General features: G+C 44.0%; 1 protein-coding gene across 1 annotated transcript in view; it reads right to left on the reverse strand.

Annotated features, from left to right (window-relative positions):
- The window catches only part of LOC122556243 (collagen alpha-5(IV) chain-like), a 277,942-nt gene that overhangs the window by 59,696 nt on the left and 195,905 nt on the right, over positions 1-22,341 (reverse strand). Inside the window, exons 34-37 of the mRNA XM_043702860.1 lie at positions 21,920-22,054; positions 20,435-20,533; positions 10,078-10,167; positions 9,317-9,456 (exon numbers count right to left, since the gene is read on the reverse strand). Of these exons, the coding sequence (XP_043558795.1) occupies positions 9,317-9,456; positions 10,078-10,167; positions 20,435-20,533; positions 21,920-22,054 (464 nt within the window). The remainder of the gene's footprint in view (positions 1-9,316; positions 9,457-10,077; positions 10,168-20,434; positions 20,534-21,919; positions 22,055-22,341) is intronic.

The following is a 22,341-nucleotide window of genomic DNA, read 5'->3' on the forward strand; positions in this document are numbered from 1 at the left end:
GACCTCTCCGCCCCCACCCCAGTCTGACCTATCACCCTCACCTTGACCTCTTTCCACCTATCACATTTCCGAAGCCCCTCCCCCAAGTCTCTCCTCCCTACCTTTTATCTTAGCCTGCTGGACAAACTTTCCTCATTCCTGAAGAAGGGCTTATGCCCGAAACGTCGATTCTCCTGTTCCTTGGATGCTGCCTGACCTGCTGCACTTTTCCAGCAACACATTTTCACCATTGAAAATGTTACCTAGTAGGGTGATGAAATGTCTGGAAATGAACCTCAGCGAGCAAACCTATATCCAAAACCTCAACCTGAGCTACAAAACCTCCAACCCTGGCCACTTCCTTGTAAACCTTTTCTGAACCGTTTCAAGTTTCACAACATACTTCCAATAGAAAGACAACCAGAAGTCATGCAATATTCCAAACATTGTCTAACCAATGTTCTCAACATGAGACCCCCAACTCCTATACTCAATGCTCTGACCAACAAAGGAAAGCATACAAAATGCCTTCTTCGCTATCCTATTGCGGAAGTTATTTTTCTGGACAAGGCTTCCATCCTGATTAAGGGACTATTTTGTGGAAGTTCCCCTCACCCAGCAGATCAATAGTATTTGGCATGTAGCTATGGGAGGCTGTTTCACACATAGCGTAGTTCCTCTCTCACTGTGATACATTGCTGGTGTGTGTAGCTTAATTGCTCAAAGGCACCTCCTCTTGTCAATTAGCTTCTCCCTCTCTACGATATATTGCCAATGTGTGTTGTTCCTCTAATTAAGGGTATCTGTCCTGCATTTGTCACGGATCTCTGTAAATAGTGTGTTAGGTGATAGCTTTCAGTCCTGGTTACTTGTAGAACATGTAGAATCTTTTAGGGCTGATTCCTGATTCACTACCTCCTCGGACCATCTTGACACATTGTAATTAATGGTCAGCCTGTGTTTCAGCCCATGTCTTGTTTTCTATATAATCTTCTAACTTTCTGCTGTACTTCGGAGTTCTGCCAAGCCATACTTAAGATGGTGGTGTCCCCATGATGCATTGTGTAATAATGGCAGGGGTTTCAGGATCCCCTTCATTACAGGGTCTTGCATGGACCTGAATTAGTGCCTTCAACACTTTAAATTGGTTTATGAGTAAATATGTGCGCCTAATCAAAATTACTACAGTTGGTTAAGTGTGTGATCCTGACCTGTGCCTGCAGGCTGATCCCCTGAGGCAAGGCAAAAGATGGACAGATCTAACTATTTAGAATTGCGAACTCGGCTGATTGCCGGGCTTGGGGAGGCCTTGAGGAATTGACCCTGGTGCCAGTGTTTTGTCTTGCTGGTTTATTTTGTTGTTTGTCTTTGTTTGCCTGTAGATGCTGGAAACCAGAGTCTCGATTAGAGTGGTGCTGGAAAAGCACAGCAGGTCAGGCAGCATCCGAGGGGCAGGATGTTTGCCTGTAAGTGACTGTTCTGCGTATGAGACCTGGGATGTGAGGATGGGATTGAATCATTTTACAAGTAAGACTGAAGTGCTGGCCCAGGCGACAAGGCAATCTTATCCTGCTGTGCACGCTGAAGCCCATCCTTTTATCCCCTCAGAGGAGGTGCTGAAATGCCAGGGTAAGCATGTGAAAAGCAACACTTAAGGTAGGAGATTCCCTTGTTGAGTTTAAGGAAGTGGCTAAGAGCCATCAACCCCCTACAGTTTCAATCGTGGTCAGCGTCCTGGGAACTCTTCCAAAACCCTCCAATCGTATGGTGCCCTATTCCCCTAAGTCCCCCACAGTTACCATCCCAGAGGGGATTGTCGTCGCTTCCCAAATGGGAGGAAAGCTGGCCAGGGACAGAATGCTTAGTTAGAAACAGTGTTACAGTTCACGCTACTTGGCCACAAGTTACTAGTGCAAATACTCAACAGGGTCCTAGTGTCCGGATGGCACGTGTTGGTGAAAGCATCTCACGATTTACAGAGATTGGTAAAAAAGAACTTGCTTGCCCCAGGATTATAATGGGTGAAACCCCCCTTGATAAGCCCTGAGATCCACGGCATTCTTCAAGACGCCCCTAATCCACTCTAGTGCCTAACATTTTTAATTGGCTAGTACAAATCTGCAGTATTTATAGTTGCTTGCTTCAGGATGTCCAGACTTTAATGAATTTAGCCTATGGGACACATTGGACAATCATTAAAGACTCCATTGTACTTCCCCCTGCATCACGGACTAATGTAGAGACATGGACAATTTGGCTTGAAAATATTGTTAGAATTGAAACTCTCTAATTTTGTCTGTTCTGGAATGTGAATGTTTCATTACCCTTACATGCACAGCATCAACAGAAACTAAAAACTGGAATAGGGAAAATTTGCCAGAGAGAGAGAGAGATATAGATCCTCTCAGCATTGAGTCACTGAAGCTTGCAGAGCGGTTAACTCTTTGTGGTCTGGTTTGAATGCACTTTTGCTCGTTGGTGACTGAATGTTTGTGTTTTGTTCCCTGGAGGTCAAGATCCGGGAATGTTCTCACAGATCATGACTGCACTACTGTCAATTGCTAACTAGTCATATTTTTATGTTTTCATGAAATTCAAATCAGTTTAGTATGACAGAAGACAACATTACAATCTTAAAAAGAAGTCTTTTCCTTAGATTTTTACACTGACACCAGTATAAACCTACTCTCAACTCCACTATAATTTCAAGCTCCTGTCAATTTCATCCCCAGGTGTCAGACTAATTAAAGGCTTGACTAAAGGCAGTAAAGGCAGCAGCACTGTAACTCCTGGCCTCAGGTGCAGAATGATTCTGTTCAGGAGGGAGAGAAACACAGCAAGACAGGCAGCATAGATGTCTGCTCATTTCTTAAAAATAATCTAAACCTAATATTGAGGGCAATCGCCTCAGACTTTAACATTTGCTCATTAAGTGAAGAAATTACAGTGAACTTCACATAATTTAATTAAAAAATTGTAAAACACGAAGCATAACGATGGATCTAAATATCCCAAACAAACAATATTTTATATTTAGAATCCCTACTGTGTGGAAACAGGCCCTTCGGCCCAACTAGCCCACACCAACCTTCCGAAGAGTAACCCACCCAGACCCATTCCCCTACATTTACTCCTGACATATGCACCTAACCTATACATCCCTGAGCATTATGGGCAATTTAGCTTAGACAATTCACCATCAGCATCAGCATTAGGAGGGAGAGGAACACAGCAAGGCAGGCAGCATCAGGAGGGAGAGGGACACAGCAAGGCAGGCAGCATCAGGAGGGAGAGGAACACAGCAAGGCAGGCAGCATCAGGAGGGAGAGGGACACAGCAAGGCCGGCAGTATCAGGAGAGAGAGGGACACAGCAAGGCAGGCAGCATTAGGAGGGAGAGGAACACAGCAAGGCAGGCAGCATCAGGAGGGAGAGGAACACAGCAAGGCAGGCAGCATCAGGAGGGAGAGGAACACAGCAAGGCAGGCAGCATCAGGAGGGAGAGGAACACAGCAAGGCAGGCAGCATCAGGAGGGAGAGGAACACAGCAAGGCAGGCAGCATCAGGAGGGAGAGGAACACAGCAAGGCAGGCAGCATCAGGAGGGAGAGGGACACAGCAAGGCCGGCAGTATCAGGAGGGCAGCATCAGGAGGGGGAGGAACACAGCAAGGCAGGCAGGATTAGGAGGGAGATGGACACAGCAAGGCAGGTGGCATCAGGAGGGAGAGAAACACAGCAAGGCAGGCAGAATCAGGAGGGAGAGAAAACACAGAAAGCAGGCAGAATCAGGAGGGAGAGGGACACAGCAAGGCAGGCAGCATTAGGAGGGAGAGGGACACAGCAAGGCAGGCAGCATTAGGAAGAAACTGGAGCACCTGGAGGAAACCCACGCAGACACAGGGAGAATGTGCAAACCACACAGACAGTTGCCTGAGGCTGGAATCGAACTTGGGTCCCTGGTGCTGAGAAGCAGCAGTGCTAACCACTGAGCCACCATGCTGCCCCGTGCCACAAAATATTGTTTTCAGAAAATGATACTAGCAGAATTAATTTTTGTTTCGGACTTGTTTGTTTCCACATAATTTTGAGACTGCTGCATCTCGTTTGTACGTACAGATTGCCAGACGTAGCTTTGTTCTATATCAGTTTTCCTTCGTCACTGAGAGTTGAATTTCCAGTTCAGCATTATTTTGTGAGAAAAAAAATCATGTAACAAAAGTTAAGGTGCTGTTATTCATACCCGTGTCTTTGGATTAGGTCATCATTTGTGCATAAGAAGTATTTTATTACCATGTTAGTAGAGAAGACGTTATTAATGCAGCTGCAATCATTTCACAGCCTATAATGTTATAAATGAGCAATGACTGATCAGAACCACTTAAAGAACCAAATCTGAGATTTAAATTGACAGTCTAGGACCGGGTAATTATAATGGATTACAGGGTTGGAAACTGTGCACATTTTATATTGTAAAATTGGGTTTTGAATGACTGGATTTCCATTTTTATATTGAAGCCTCTAGACAAAACACATAGTCAAAAGGAAAAAAAACTTGTGATTTGATAAGCTGAGTGCGATATGCACATCATAGAACAATCCTGATCATGTCTGCAACACTAAGCAGATTTGAATCATTTTTGTGACTTTAAAATCTGTTTGTTCTGATTAATTAACAATTAAATGTTTTAGTCACTTGTTCAGTTTCCATCTCTTGTTAATGGTATGGTTACATTAGTCAATATTTTTGAAACCATTTCTATTTGTCCTGAGTTACAAAATCTGGATTATTGGCATGATCGATCGGTTTTCATACCTTTATACATTGTTAGTGATCTGTGTCATTGTCTGATGGTTAGTTGAAAGCATGGCTGCATTAATTAATGTTCACCTGGACCATCCCATGAAACAAATTGAGCATTATACATACAACTGGCATTAGAAGTAGGCGATGTAATGGAAAGTGTAAAAAAGATGGAGTTGAAGCAAAAGTGCTGTAAAAGAATCTAAGTTCTGCTTGGGATCCTGAGCCTATGTCTGGCACACTGACACTATTTAAGGATGGGGATGACACTGATAGGGATGAGGGATAGGGACTTTATTCCAGGATACCCACTGAGCCCCTAACATCTCCTGATAGTCCCCAGTCATAAACCTCCCTTACTCTGAAGATGAAGTGTCCCTGACAGATTAGATTAGATTACTTACAGTGTGGAAACAGGCCCTTCGGCCCAACAAGTCCACACCGACCCTCCGAAGAGCAACCCACCTAGACCCATTCCCCTACATTTACCCTTTCACCTTACACTACGGGCAATTTAGCATGGCCAATTCACCTAACCTGCAAATATTTGGACTGTGGGAGGAAACCGGAGCGCCCGGAGGAAACCCACGCAGACACGGGGAGAATGTGCAAACTCCACACAGTCAGTTGCCCTAACGGGAATTGCACCCGGGTCTCTGGCGCTGTGAGGCAGCAGTGCTAACCACTGTGCCACTGTGCCGCCCATATCAGTAACCAGCTTCATAGCCAACTTCATGGGGGTGAGCAGCCTGAGCCATCCTTAACCAGGAGCTCTCTCAGAAAGCAGAGTAATGTTAATGAACCAAGTCCCTGACCACAAGGGGAAACTGGCCCAATTTGGTCAATATGTCCGAAGGACAATACAGATGTATAATGCCACTCCTAGGGTCTGTCCTAGGGACTTGAAGGAAATTCCCTGACAATGTTGACTAGGCGGACCACTTAATCCAGTCATTCGAATGAGCCTTACAACAACCTGTAAATATTAGTGATGTACTGAACTGCAATCCCAAATTTTGGGTGTCAGAAGGTGATTATTGGGAGCAGTTTGTTACTTGTTATGGAATATTTGCAGGCGATCTAGTCTTCATTCGAGAAGCTGCCTCACCTTTGTTTAATGCTATGCTTTTGAAATGTATTCCTTCTGGTGTTGCCAACATGATCCAGACAAACAATATGAACTAGTCTCAGAATTTCCAGTTGCAAATGAGGTGAGCAGTGATCCTCTACTGGGGTGGCCAGAACAAGACTCATATTACAGGTAAAACTGAATATGTCCAGCGACCTTGCGATCCCAATACTCTGTGTGCCAACTCTGGAGAGGGTGATTGAGACCAGCATACCCACTGGAGGTGAAACCTATCTCAGATGCCCACCCAGCAATCACTGCTGAGCAACTCTTTCTCTGCAGGACCCTGGAAATGGGGACAAGCAGGCTCCAGTACTACACCTTTGGCACTGGGACCAAGATAGTGAAGTCCCCCAGGGACAAATGGCAGGCCCTTACTTTAACTGTGGAGATATGGCCACTGAGGAGTGAAGTGTCCTTCTTGCTGCCTTGGAGCTAACGTGAGGATTGACAGGAAAATCTGCAAAACCATTCACTGATTCTCATATGCTTTTGTTGTGGCCCACGATTACGGAGCCTTTTGGGAACACAGAAGATTTAACCTCCACGGGACAGCCTTTTTTTATGTATATATTTACTGAAAAATTTTTCAGTCTTTTCCAAAACCAAACCGAAAAGTTATAAAGGTACCCAAATACAGAAAAGTAGAAAGAATATTGTACTATTACGTTACAGTAAACTTAACCATAAACTGCCTGCTACTCGTCAAGATACAGTTGTCTCCTATTTATTTAACTTAACCCAAATTATAATAAACTCAAATTAAATAAAACAGCATTAAATTAAATTACATTACATTGCACTACATTACATTACTCCACACCTCCACCAAAGCTCTGGTCAACCGGAGCCACAGTTATTATACCTGTATTTACTAGGCCTCCTTCCCTCGGGATTCTTGGACCACCATATACACCCCTGTGGCTATATAAAGGCCCTAATCAATATCGCCGACAGGTCCTTGTCTATATAATTTAGAAAGACCGCCATGTCTTATAAAATTGCTCCCTTCCGTGGTGCACCGTATTTGTCAGATAATCTTAAGGGATGCGTCAATTAGCTTCTCTCTCTCTACAATATATTACCAATGTGTGCTGTCCCTCTAATTAAGGACATCTGTCCTGCATTGGTCACAAATCTCTGTAAATAGCATGTTAAGTGATAACTTTCAGTCCTGTTTATTTGAAGAACATGTAGCATCTTTTAGGGCTGACCCTGACAGCTGACCCCTGATTCAGTATCACCTTGGACCATCTGACACATTGTAATTAATGGTCAGCCTGTGTTTCGGGCCATGTCTTGTTTTCCATATAACCTTGTAACTTTCTGCTGTACTTTGGAGTTCTGCCAAGCCATACGTAGGATGGTGGTCTCCCCGTGATGCATTGCACAAGGTTAATGCTCAAGGTCCTGATGAGGGCAAAAGTGAGGACTGCAGATGCTGGAGATTAGAGGTAAGATTAGAGTGGTGCTGGAAAGCACAGCAGGTCGGGCAGCATCCGAGGAGCAGGAAAATTGACGTTTCGGGCAAAAGCCCTTCGTCAGGAATGAAGAAGGGCTTTTGCCCGAAATGTTGATTTTCCTGCTTCTCAGATGCTGCCTGCGTTGCTGTGTTTTTCCAGCACCACACTCTTGGCAGTGTTCAAGGTCTGCCCCTCGAGACTTTCTTCAACACCTATCTACCTGCAACTCTACTTTCAAGGAGCTATGAATCTGCACTCTAAGGTCCTTTTGTTCAGCAACACTCCCTAGGACCTTACCAATAACTGTATAAGTCCTGCCCTGATTTGCTTTCCCAAAATGCAGCACCTCACATTTATTTAAATTAAAATCCATCTGCCACGCCTCAGCCCATTGGCCCACTTGATCAAGATCCCCTTGAAATCCGAGGTAACCTTCTTCGCTGTCCACTACACCTTCAATTTTGGTGTCATCTGCAAATTTACTAACTATACCGCCTATGTTCACATCCAAATCATTGTTATAAATGATGAAAAGTTTAAATCCGGTGAGCTTACCATTTAAAACAAATTTTAGAATTAAAAAAATCAGTGCTGACTGTTTCACAATCTGTAGATATAAAACTGAGGTCTATCATTATTGGATTTATGCTGTATGACTGATTCCTCAGCTTATCATTTTCACAACGGGATGCCTAATGTTAAGTGAGCAGTTTGATTGATAGCTGCACTGCTTATAGAAATGTTTGTCTTCATAAGAGATTAGTTAAAGAAATTTAAAAAGTCAATGTGTTGTTTTTTACAAGGAGTGGCATAGTAGACATGTAAAATAAAGCTACCTCTGTATGGTTCTTGCGGGCTGTCCATGATGAATACTATGTCAGTTTACATGGAGAGGGAAAGACACTGGGTGGTGAGCAGGGTATATAGGTTGTCACAAAGCTATTAGAGGGACATGGAAATGAGTTGGTATGTAGGTGAGCGGAATAGGCTGACAGAGGATGTGCTGGGTTATGGGGTGTGGGCAATGTGGTATAGTTGTCAAACAGGGTGTGAGGGGGATGTGAATGGGTGGAACATAAGGTAAGCATGGATACAGCATTGGGAATGAGCTAGATGGTTAGATTCCTTATAGTATGGATTCCTTACAGTATGGCCCAACAAGTCCACACTGACCCTCCAAAGAGTAACCCACCTAGACCCATTCCTGTACCCTATATTTACACCTGACTAATGCAGCTAACACTATGGGCAATTTCCCATGGCCAATTCATCTGACCTGCACATCTTTGGATTGTGGGAGGAAACCGGAGCACCCAGAGGAAACCCACGCAGACACGAGGAGAATGTGCAAACTCCACACTGACAGTTGCCCGAGGCAAGGATCAAACCCGGGTACCTGGTGCTGTGAGGCAGCAGGGCTAACCACTGAGCCACTATGCCATCCCTGGGAGAGGTAGAGGGAAGGATATGAGGGGTAGAGGAAAGGATATGAGGGGTGCAGCCTGGAGGGCCACTTTGGGTGTCCTTTTTATTTAACCTTCACAATATGCTGGTGCACCAGACAGGACCTCCACATAGCCTACCTTCGCATACAGCAGCTTACTCTCTTGTTCTGGGGTTCCCGGGCTTGTCTCCCAAGGAGCCCCATCACCTTGGAATGAAAAGATGTAGTTCTAGATCACTTTATCCCTGGTTTGGGTTTGCAGAGATGGGAAATGTTCTATCTCTCTGCTCTCAACCAGGCAGAAAGATCCAGACCTGTATTTTTTCCGAAGTAGATGCTGCCAGGTCTGCTGTGCATCTCAAACATTTTCTTCCAACATTTCAAATTACCAGAATCTGCAATATTTTATTTTTCAATGTATTTTTGGATTCATGACATGAATAATTTCATGTCATCAAATTGACCAATAGGTAAATAACGAAGGTTCAGAGTTAATCTACCTTTTCTCCTGGACGGCCTGAGTTGCCATATACTAATCTGCTTGGTTCTCCTTTCTCTCCCTTTAGGCCAGGGATACCGTCAGAACCAGGTGAAGCTGAAAACCCTGGTGGTCCAGCAAACCCTCTTTCTCCTTTGTCACCTGACAAAATGACCAGAAGAAAAATTCACATACGGCACCATATTGTATATGATTTGGATGTCCCACATGTACTTTTGTTACAATTTGGTTAGGGACCATTAACATTCAATAAGAACCACATTATCTTTCTTTAAGTAAGCAGATTTGATGGTTTTTTGACAAAACAGCTTTCGTATATATTAAAAATATACACGCTTGAAGGAAACGAACACCGCTAACAATAAGTTTTATAATCGTGCATGCTATACATTCAGGCTAATTACTTCTGTAGGGCCCATCCACAAGTTTGTTATAGTCCTTTGGAGGATTCCCTTCACCTGCAGCTTCTTCCAAGATAAAGCATTCATTCACCATTTCTTGGCTCAGGATATTTCAGTTCCTAATTCTGCTTTGGGTTGTCCGCAGAATGAATTTACAATGGGTTACGTGTTCAAATTAATTTGCATTTCAGATTAAAAATTTCCATTAGAAAAGCACTTTGTAACTCTCACTCAGTCCAGGAAGGTAGTTGTTTCTGGATAAAACTATTTCAGCGAATTTGTTTGGTTTGTTGTTTTATATAGTAGAATAGTTTTATAAACATACATCACTCCATCCACATGTTCCAAAACTTGAACTTACCTGGCAAACCCATTGGACCAGTAGACCCAAGAGCTCCAGGAAACCCTGGATTGCCTGGATTCCCTGGTAATCCTGGATCACCTGGTGGGCCTGTTTGGATAAAAAGGAAGACAATTATAAATTTTACAACTTTCCAGTATCAAATAACATGGCAGCACATGTCTGTTGCTTCTCCCTCTCTAAAGCATGGCTGTGAAGCAATTTACAACATGGTGACACTCTGGAAAGCATGATGGCTCAGTGGTTAGCACAGCTGCCTCACAGCACCAGGGACCTGGGTTTGATTCCAGGCTTGGATGACTGTGTGGAGTTTACGCCTTGTCCATGTGTCTGTGGTTACTTCCATAGTCCAGAAATCTGTATGTTAGGTGGTTTGGCTGTACTAAGTTGGCTATAGTGACCAAGGATATGTAGGCTAAGTGAATTAGCTGTTATAAATGCAGGGTTACGGAGATAGAGAGGGGAGCTGGGTCTAGGAGGGATGCTCTTTAGGGAGTCAGTGTGGACTGGATGGGCCAAAAGGCCTCTTTCTATATTGTGGGGGATTCTATGAACACAACGAATCGCAATGGGCTAGATTATGATTCAAATGAATAGATGGAGTCAAAAAAAACACAAGGACAGCAGCTTCCTTATACTTACACACAATGGAAAGAATGAACAGTTCTCCTCTGATGTGAATTTGAAGGTGACAGGGGCATTTAGTCAGGTAGAGTGTATCCAGCTGATTCAGCCCGGTCTGAGAGAGCTTGCTTGTGTTTGGCTTTCCTGGTTCAATGCCAATTGAGGCCCTCAAACCAACAATTAGTGTCCAATTATGGGCCTCATTGCACCAGTGGCAGTACTGGCAGTTACCACATAGGAAGTCTTAAAAGTGGACTCCCCGGAGTGACCTTGTTGTTAGACCCTGACTGCCTGTTAGAAGATCAGGTCATTTGTAAAGGAGGGAGAGCCAGGTGACAGGCATCATATTGCTCTCTCTTCAGGACCCCAGGGCACCTCATCAGCAGCCCCATCCTTGTAACCATCAACCTCCTGTCACTTACACTATGGTTTGAGTGCCTTACTGATCAGAGGAACTTGGTGGATGCATTACCCACAAATTAGATACAAAATTAGATTAACGGTAGGAGACAGGGTGGTGGTGGAGGTTTGTTTCTCGGGCTGTAGGCCTATGACCAGTGGAGTTTCATAGGGATCAGTACTGGATCCACTTTTTTTTCAACATTTTCATTATTTTGTCAATTTGGATGGGGACATAGGAGGCGCGGTTAGTACGTTTCTGGATGAAACAAAAATATAGTGAAAACAGTGAAGAAGGTTATCTAAGATTATTAACAGACCTTGATCAATTGGGTCAATGGGCTGTAGGGTGGCAGATGGAGTTTAATTTGGATAAATGTGAGGTATTGCATTTTGTTAAAACTAACAAGGGCAGGATTTATACATGAAGTGGAGATGCCGGTGTTGGACTGGGATGGACAAAGTTAAGAATCACACAACACCAGGTTATAGTCCAAAAGGCTTATTTGGAAGCACCAGCTTTTGGAGCGCTACTTCAAAACCAGCTGATGAAGGAGCAGCGCTAGTGCTTCCAAATAAACCTGTTGAACTATAAGGGTTTATACAATTTTTTGAGGGTTTATACAATTCATGGTAGGGCCTTGGTAGCATTGTGGAACAGAGAGACCTAGGGGTTCAGGTATATAATTCTTTGAAATTTGCATCATATCTAGACGGGGGGGTTAAGAAGGCGTTTAGCACGCTTGCCTCAGTATAGGAGTTGGGATGTTGTGCTGAGGTTGTACAGGATGTTGGTGAGGCTTCTTCTGGAATACAGTGTCCAGTTCTGGTCACCCTGCTATAGGAAGGATATTATTAAATTAGAGAGGGTTAGGCAATGTTTAACCAGGATGTTGTCAGGAGTGGAGGGTTTGAGTTATAAGGAGAGACTGGACAGGCTGGGAATTTTTCTCTCTGGAGTACAGGAAGTTGAGATTTATAAAATCATGAGGGGTATAGATAATGTGAATACCAAGGGATTTTTCCCCGGGTGGGAATTCAAAGCTAGGGAGTGTATTTTTATGATGAAAGGAGAAAGTTTTAAAAAGGAGACGAGGGGCAGCGCTTTCACACAGAGACTGTTTTTTGTATAATGGACTGCCAGAGGAAGTGGTGGATGCAGGTAGAGTTACAACATTTGAAAGATATTTGGATAAGTACATGAATAGGAACGATTTAAAAGGATATGGGCCAAATGCCGGCAAGTGGGACTAATTTAGTTTCAGAACACAGTTGGTGTGGACTAGTTGAACCGAAGGGTCTGTTTCCATGCTCCACGATTGTATAACATCTACCCCTGCCACATGCTTTGAAGGTAACAAGAATATTCAGGCATATGATTGACCATCAGCTCTGGGGTGATTGGAGAATTTCCTCATTTCAAAAATTATTGTATATTACTTATGCTGTGCAATTCTGGCCTCATCTTAATTCTGTACCTCAACTATTAAAAGCCATATCTTGTTTCCCGTGGCTGATCTGCCAGGCCTGCATGTCCCTGGACACTGCAGGACGGTTTAGTGTGGCCAGTCCACTTGGCCTGCGCATCTTTGGACTGTGGGGAGGGGGGACTGGAGTGTCGGGGGTGGGGGGACAAGTAGTGTCCTACTGAGCAGTCACCCCAGGGGTTTGCTGGGGCCCAGTCCCCTGGCATTGTGGGGCAGCGGTGCTGCCATTGAGCTACCGTGCCAGCCACGGAGACATACATAGGCAGGTGGAGTGAGTGGACAAAAATCTAGCTGATGGCGAACAAGGTGGGAAAATGTGAAGTTGCTCGCTTTAGAAGAAAAACTGATGAAAGCCAAGTTTTACCTAAATAGCGAGGAACTGCGAAATTCTGAGATGCAGAGCATTGGTGAAGCTGCATCTGGAGGGTTGTGCAAAAGAAATAACAGTGAATGCTGGAAATCTGATTCGAAAGTGGAAATTGCTGGAGAAGGTTAAGGGGAAATGATGACCTAGTGGTATTATTGTGAGAATAATTAATCCAGAGACCATGCGGATGTGGGTTCAAGTCTTGCCATGATGGAATTCGAATTTTCTTTTAACCCTTTGTTGACCCTGCACTGCGAGAGTTTAATGGAGGCAATGTTGAAGGAATTTTAGTTTACTTAGAGACTTAAAAAATTGGAGGAGACTTTCCTCTGGATTCAGCCCATGCTGTCCCTGGAGTGTTTAATGGGGACAGTGTCGAGAGAGAGAGAATTGAAACTATTGCTGATTGTTGGGAAAAAACAGACTTTGTTGGTCGGCAATGAGGAGGTAGATGTGCCTGGGCAGAACTCTGGGAGTTGGTGGAAGTTTGGAAGCAGCTGGGGGCCCAGAGCAGGACTCTGGTGGCTGGCAGTGAGACAGCAGCGTGGAGATGTAGGGATCGAGAGATCAAGCCCAGTGCGGGATGGGAGTTGGAGGCACGGGGATCGAGAGATCAAGTGTAGTACGGGATGGGAGTTGGAGGCACAGGGATTGAGAGATCAAGCCCAGTGCGGGATGGGAGTTGGAGGCACGGGGATCGAGAGATCAAGCCCAGTGCGGGATGGGGGTTTGCAGCGAGATGGAGGCGCAGGGATTGAGAGATCAAGCCCAGTGAGGGAGTGACATCGAGCCCTCATGAGGAAAGCGCAGCATGGATTGACTGCAGGCCCATGGCTAAAGAAAGACTTCAGAACATAGAACAATACAGCGCAGAACAGGCCCTTCAGCCTTTGACATTGCGCCGACCTGTGAACTATTCTCAGCTCGTCCCTCTCCACTATCCCATCATCATCCATATGCTTATGCAAGGATTGTGTAAATCTCCTTAATGTGGCTGAGTTAACTACATTGGTAGGTAGGGCATTCCACGCCCTTACCATTCTCTGAGTAAAGAACCTGCCTCTGACATCGGTCTTAAATCTATCACCCCTCAATTTGTAGTTATGCCCCCTCGTACAAGCTGACGTCATCATCCGAGGGAAAAGACTTTCACTGTCTACCCTATCTAATCCTCTGATCATCTTGTATGTCTCTATCAAATCCCCTCTTAGCCTTCTTCTGAGAACAGACCCAAGTCTCTCAGCCTTTCCTCATAAGACATTCCCTCCAGACCAGGCAACATCCTTGTAAATCTCCTCTGCCCCTTTTCCAATGCTTCCACATTCTTCCCGAAATATAGGGACCAGAACTGTACACAATATTCCAAGTGTGGCCGCACCAGCGTTTTGTATAGTTGCAGCATGATGTTGCAGCTTCGGAACTCAATCCTTCTACCAATGAAACCGATCACACCGTATGCCTTCTTAACAGCACTATCCACCTGGGTGGCAACTTTCAGGGATCTGTGTACATGGACTCCAAAATCCCTCTGCGCATCCACACTACCAAGAATCTTACCATTGACCCAGTACTCTGCCTTCCTGTCATTCTTCCCAAAGTGCTTCACCTCACACTTAGCTGCATTGAACTCCATTTGCCACCTCTCAGCCCAATTCTGCAGTTTATTCAAGTCCCCCTGCAACCTGTAACATTCTTCCACACTGTCCACCACTCCACCAACTTTAATGTCATCTGCAAATTTACTAATCCATCCACCTATGCCTGCATCTAAGTCATTTATAAAAATGACAAACAGCAATGGTCCCAAAACAGATCCTTGTGGCACACCACTAGTAACCAGACTCCAGGCTGAATATTTTCCATCAACCACCATTCGCTGCCTTTTTCAGAAAGCCAGTGTCTAATCCAAACTGCTAACTCACTCTCAATCCCATGCCTCTGCATTTTCTCCAACAACCTACCATGTGGAACCTTATCAAAGGCTTTACTGAAGTCCATGTACACCACGGCAACTGCCCTACCCTCATCTACATGCTTGTTCACCTTCTCAAAAAACTCAATGAGGTTTGTGAGACACGACCTGCCCTTGACGAAACCATGTTGACTATCTGAAATCAAATTGTTGCTTGCTAGATGATTATAAATCTTATCTCTTATAATCCTTTCCAAAACCTTTCCTGCAACAGAAGAAAGGCTCACTGGTCTACCTGGGTCATCTCTACTGCCCTTCTTGAAATCCTCCAATCCCCTGGTACTAAACCTGCAGACAATGACGATTCAAATATCAAAGCCAAAGGCTCTGCTATCTCCTCCCTAGCTTCCCAGAGAATCCTCGGATAAATCCCATCTGGCCCAGGGGACTTGTCTAGATTAGATTAGATTACTTACAGTGTGGAAACAGGCCCTTCGGCCCAACAAGTCCACACTGCCCCGCCGAAGCGCAACCCACCCATACCCCTACATCTACCCCTTACCTAACACTACGGGCAATTTAGCATGGCCAATTCACCTGACCTGCACATCTTTGGACTGTGGGAGGAAACCGGAGCACCCGGAGGAAACCCACGCAGACACGGGGAGAATGTGCAAACTCCACACAGTCAGTCGCCTGAGGCGGGAATTGAACCCGGGTCTCTGGCGCTGTGAGGCAGCAGTGCTAACCACAGTGCCACCGTGCCGCCCACTACTTTCACTCCTTCTAGAATTGATAACACCTGTTTGTAACTAACCTTGATCCTTTCTAGTCTAATATCTTGTGCGTCATTCTTCTCCTCTACAATATTCTCCTTTTCCTGAGTGAAATCCGATGAGAAATGTTCGTTTAGCACCTCTCCGATCTCCACAGTGTCCACACTCAACTTCTCACTTCTGTCTTTGACTGGCCCTATTCCTACCCCAGTCATCCTTTTATTCCTCACATACCTATAGAAAGCTTTAGGGTTCTCCTTTATTCTATTTGCTAAAGACTGCGCGTGTCCTCTCTTTGCCCTTCTTAACTCTCTCTTTCAATCTTTCCGAGCTGATCTGTAACTCTCCATTGCCTCATCTGAACCATCTTGCCTTATCAACACATAAGCCTCCTTCTTTAGCTTAACAAGGGATGCAACTTCTGTGGTAAACCACACTTCCCTTACTTTATCACTTCCTCCCTGCCTTACAGGGACATACCCATTAAGGACACGCAATATCTGTTCCTTAAACCAGCTCCACATTTCCATTGTCTGCATCCCCTGCATTTTACTACCCCATTCTATGCATCCTAATTCTTCCTTAATTGCATTATAATTGCCCTTGCCCCATCGATAACTCTTGACCTATGGCATGTACCTATCCCTTTCCATCGCTAAACTAAATGTAACCGAATTATGGTCACTCTCGCCAAAGTGCTCACCTACAACTAAGTCAAACACCTGGCCTGGTTCATTAGCAAGCACCAGATCCAGTGTGGCCTCTCCTCTTGTCGGCCCTTCGACATACTGTGTCAGGAAACCCTCCTGTACACATTGGACAAAAACTGATCCATCCGACGTACTAGAGTTATAGCATTTCCAGTCAATGTTGGGGAAGTTAAAGTCCCCCATAATGACCACCCTGTTACTTTCACTCCTACCCAGAATAATTTTGCCAATCCTCTCTTCCACCTCCCTGGAACTCTGCGGAGGCCTATAAAAAAACACCCAGCAGTGTGACCTCTTCTCTCCTGTTTCTAACCTCAGCCCACACTACCTCAGTAGACAAGGCCTCATCAAAGTTCTTTCAGCCACTGTTATACCATCCTTGGCTAACGAGGCCATGCCTCCCCCTCTTTTACTGCCTTCCCTGATCTTAATGAAAGATCTAAACCCTGGAACTTGCAATATCCATTTCTCACCCTGCTCTATCCATGTCTCCGAAATGGCCACAACATCGAAGTCCCAGGTACCTATCTATGCTGCAAGCTCACCTACCTTATTCTGGATATTTCTGGCGTTGAAGTAGACACACTTCAAACCAGCTTGCTGTTTGCCAGCGCATTCCTGTGACTGTGAAATCCTGTCCATGTCCTCCCTATTCTCATCCTCCTGTGCACTGCAACTACACCTCAGGTTCCCATCCCCCTGTTGAGCTAGTTTAAAGGATTAATTTGGAACGTTTATTTCTTATTTATTACTTTATATTGCCAAGAACTGTAATGTTGAACTTCTAACTTATGTCTTTATTTTTCTATTCTTTACTAAGATTTTGTGCTGTGAGTGGTGACATTGTACCCGTTTCACCGTACTCTTTGATTACACTTGACAATAAAACTTAATTCTAATTCTAATCTGGTTCACTAATGCCCTTCAGGGAAGGAAACTGCCATCCTTACTTGGTCTGACCTACATGTGACTTCAAACAGCAGTATGGTTGACTCTTAACAATTCGGACTAGGCTATAAATTCTAGCCTCGCCAGTGACATCCTGGAGGTGAGTAAGATAAGAAGGTCTGGCAGTGTCTGTGGGGATAGAGAACATGGGTGATGTTTTTGGTCCAGTTCTGAAGATCTTTCATGGCTCTGGGCCCAGAAAGTTGACTTTTTCTCGCAGATGCTGCCAAACCTGCTGAGTTTCTCCAGTGATTTCTGTTTTCAGTGTGCAGTTTTGGTCTCCTTATTTCCTGAAGGATATAGACATATGGGTGGTTGCTCAGAGGAGTTTTACCTGTTGTGGGTGAATTAAGGAAAGATTGCAGACACACTGGAGTTTAGAAGAGTGAAGGGTGACTTGAATGAAGTGTATCAGATCTTGAACAGTCTTGATAGGATGACAGTGGAAAAGATACAGGGTGCGTCATTGGTGAGGCCACTTTTGGAGTAATGCATACAGCTCTGGTCTCCCTTTTATAGGAAGGATATTATTAAATTGGAGAGGTGCAGAAAAGATTGACGTAGATGTTAATGAGACTGGAAGGTTCGAGAGGCTGGGACTTTTTCTCTGGGGTGTCAGAGACTGAGGGGTGACCTTATAGATGTTTATAAAATCATTAGAAGCATAGATAAGGTAAATACCCAAGGTCTTTTTCTCAAGGTAGGCGAGTCCAAAACTAGAGGGCACAGTTGAGGGTGAGAGGGAAATGTTTTAATAGAACATAGAACATAGAACATAGAACAATACAGCACAGAACAGGCCCTTCGGCCCACGATGTTGTGCCGAACTTCTAACCTAGATTAAGTACCCATCCATGTACCTATCCAAATGCCGCTTAAAGGTCGCCAATGATTCCGACTCTACCACTCCCACAGGCAGCGCATTCCAAACATTAACCACCCTCTGTGTGAAAACGTTGCCCCTTAGATCTTTTTTATATCTTTCCCCTCTCACCCTAAACCTATGCTCTCTAGTTCCTAACCAAGGTCCTGTACAGCTGCAACATCACTTCATGACTCTTGAATTCAATCCCTCTGCTAATGAACGATGATACTCCATAGGCCTTCTTACAAACTCTATCCACCTGAGTGGCAACCTTCAAAGATCTATGTACATAGACCCCAAGATCCCTCTGTTCCTCCACCTGACTAAGAACCCTACCATTAACCCTGTATTCCGCATTCTTATTTGTTTTTCCAAAATGGACAACCTCACACTTGGCAGGGTTGAACTCCATCTGCCACTCCTCAGCCCAGCTCTGCATCATATCTAAGTCCCTCTGCAGCCGACAACTGCCCTCCTCACTGTCCACAACTCCACCTCTCTTCGTATCATCTGCAAATTTACTGACCCAGCCTTCGACTCCCTCATCTAAGTCATTAATAAAAATTACAAACAGCAGAGGACCCAGAACTGGTCCCTGCGGAACTCCACTTGTAACTGGGCTCCAGGCTGAATATTTACCATCTACCACCACTCTCTGCCTTCGACCGGTTAGCCAGTTTTCTATCCAACTGGCCAAATTTCCCTCTATCCATGCCTCCTGACTTTCCGCATAAGCCTACCATGGGGAACCTTATCAAATGCCTTTCTAAAATCCATGTATACTACATCCACTGCTCTACCCTCATCCACATGTTTGGTCACCTCCTCAAAGAATTCAATATGACTTGTAAGGCAAGACCTACCCTTCACAAATCCGTGCTGGCTAATCAAGCAGTGTCTTTCCAGATACTCGTAAATCCTATCCCTCAGTACCCTTTCCATTACTTTGCCTACCACAGAAGTAAGACTAACAGGCCTGTAATTCCCGGGGTTATCCCTATTCCCTTTTTTGAACAGGGGCACAACATTCGCTACTCTTAAAAGGGACAACATTTTCATTCAGAGGGTGATTGTGTATGGAATGAGCTGCCAGAGGAAGTGGTGGATGCTGGTACAAATACAACATTTAAAAGGTATTTGGATGGGTATATGGATTGGACAGATTTAGAGGAATATGGGCCAAATGCAGGCAAATGGGACTTGTTCAATTTAGGAAACTTGGTCAGCATGGATGAGTTGGACCAAAGGGTCTGTTTCTGTGCTGTATGACTCTGTGACTATGTCGTTGAGCTACAGAGAGAGGCTAGTTTTGGCACAATACAAGCATTTTCCTAATGAAGATAGGAGGGGAAAAGGGAGCATGAAAAATAGATAAATAGAGAGAAAATATTGCTGCTCATGAAAGTCTGCTGCCAACAGGAGGTGGAAATTCTCAAATGTTGCACAAGTTATTGGGAAAAGGAAACACCAATACCAGCAGCATTTAGTAAGGAGTGGCATTGAAGATGAGTTGCACATGCAATGCTTGGCAGGGGAATGGGAAAATGAAACTGAAGGCAAGTGGTATCTGCATTTATAGTCTTCTATATTATCATTTGGTCCCAAGTGCCATTTTACTGACTTATGCGTGCTTCCATTGCAGATATCTTACAAAACCTGGTATGTCCAATGTGGCTGAAAAGTTTCATTAGGCAGGCAGAGAGTTCTCCCCGTTCCCTATGAGGACACGTTGAAAACGTTGCTGGTCTGCCCTTCCTATTCACATCCACAAACTAGTTTCAGATTTCTAGTGAACCTTATATTAGTGCCAACAGGGGTACTTGGCACAGATTCATTCACCTGCCTGAAATTGAGCAGCAGCCTCTTTTTGAGCCGACAGTTGGTTTGTTAGTTTTAAAATGAATTTTCAATCAAGGATAGGCAGAAGAACTGTCAATCTCCCCACAGCATCTCAGAGAGTCATAATCCTACCTCGGTAATAGGAGAATCAGTCCAGATGGTTCGATTTCATGAAACAAAAACAGAAAATGCTGGAGAAACTCAGCAGGTCTGGCAGAATCTCTGGAGAGAAAGCAGAGTCAACATTTGGGATCCAGTGACCTATCTTCAGGGTCTTCTCCAGCAATTTCTGTTTTTGTTTCAGATTTACTGCATTTGCAGTTCTTTTTTTGTTTAGTTACACTTCATATAAAGGCAGTAAATGTTGACACAATTACGCTATATTTCAGCAATGAATTTGTTGTGTTTAATTGTCCTTGAATCCTGGTACCTGCTGGACCTGGAGGTCCTGGTGCTCCATCTTTACCTTTGTGACCCGGTCCACCAGGGCAACCAGTCTCACCTCTTGGTCCTGTTATTCCTTGCGAACCTGGTAAGGAAATGTGATATTTATTTTGCAACTTAAGAAATAGCACTTCCAATTCCTCATCCTTTTAGAGATTCCCAATTTAAAATTAGGAAGGTTTACTGGATTGTTAAAAGGAATGAAAGGATTGTCTTTTGAGGAAAGGTTAGAGAGACTGAACTTGTTTTCATTGGAGTTTAGAAGGCTGAAAGGTGACTTATTTGAAGTCTTGTCAAGGTGGACATGGGAATGAAGTTTCCTCTTGTGGATGAAAGCAGATTTAAGGGGCACAGTTTTAAAATTACCAGTCAGACTTTGAGGACATAAATTAGGATTTTCTTTTACTAACACAGTTGTGTGACTCTGGAAGTCAATGCCTCAAGATGGCAGTGGAGGCAGGTTCATTGAAGATTTTTAAGGTGGAAATGGATAGCTTCTTGTTAGGTGAGAGATCAGAAATCACCAGGACTAGATGAAAATGTGGATTTTGAAACAGAGATAAATCAGCCATGACCTTATTGAATAGTGGAGCAGGCTCAAGGGGCTGAATGACTAACTTCTGCTCCCAATTTCTATGTATGTCTGTACTTGTTATTCAGTCCCTTTCCTTGGCAGGAAATACATTTGAAGCCAGGTACACTGGCAGATAACCAGTTTCTATCGTTTCCAGTGCTGCTGTTATGTTGGTCTTTTAAAGTAAAGAAATGTGACCTTGAAGATAGCTCATTGTTTATTTACTTCCTTCACTGTAATAATGTAGGCAATCTATGGGAAGGCATGTTGACTTTATGTGATAGTGATAAATGAGTGAAACGAGCAAATTGGCAGCCTAGTCTACAGAAATTATCACCTGATTTTTATTTCCAATGACAAGCACATGAACGATTGAAGATAATTGGAAACATTATATACTTTGAAAGCAGTGTCGAGAGTGTGGTGCTGGGAAAGCACAGCAGGTTAGGCAGCATCCGAGGAGCAGGAGAAGCAACGTTTCGGGCATAAGCCCTTCATCACTTTGAAAGTAGCCCTAATGGTTAAGTGAGCGCAACTAAGTAAAAGTATCATCTTAAATGCTTGCTTTTGGAAGACCTTCTGCAAAATTCAGCAGCCAATGCTTCTGTTCTCATCCAAACGTTGAAATATCACACTCCTTCTCTGAGTTATTAAAACATTTGCACAACTGTAAAGGAGCAGTTATTTAGGAAGGTACGTAAGGGAATTTGGATTGGAGGACAATCTCAATTTTCTTAAATTTAAAAGATGGTTTGCAGTATTTAGTTGAACAGGGAAACCTGGAACTAAAGGATATGAGTAATGTATGTTTATTTGTGGGTAGATGTGTTTAGATCAATAGATGATATGCAATCATTTCACTTTATATTTATTTTCATAAACCTTATTGCGACTTACCTTGTAGCCCAGGGTCTCCCATGATACCTTTTACTGTTATATTATACATAACTGATTTCATTCCTTTTTCACCTTTTTGACCTATCTGACCAATTGCACCTTCTTTACCCTTTGGTCCTGGCTGACCTTTAGAACCTGCGTTAAACAGAAGAAAAACAGAGAAATAAATGCACTTTGTTATTTTTAGTAGCAGTATTTCCTTGTTTTTTTAATGTATTCAAAGTTGTGAAACTTTAGACCTCGAAATATGTGTGTTCATCCCAGTGTCTGTGTACTCAGCCATTATTAGAGTCATAGAGATGTACAGCACGGAAACAGACCCTTCAGTCCAACCTGTCCATGCCGACCAGATATCCCAACCCAATCTAGTCCCACCTGCCAGCACCCAGCCCATATCCCTCCAAACCCTTCCTATTCATATA

This window comes from Chiloscyllium plagiosum, chromosome 13, assembly GCF_004010195.1.
Source record: "Chiloscyllium plagiosum isolate BGI_BamShark_2017 chromosome 13, ASM401019v2, whole genome shotgun sequence".
Classification (NCBI taxonomy): Eukaryota; Metazoa; Chordata; class Chondrichthyes; order Orectolobiformes; family Hemiscylliidae; genus Chiloscyllium; species Chiloscyllium plagiosum.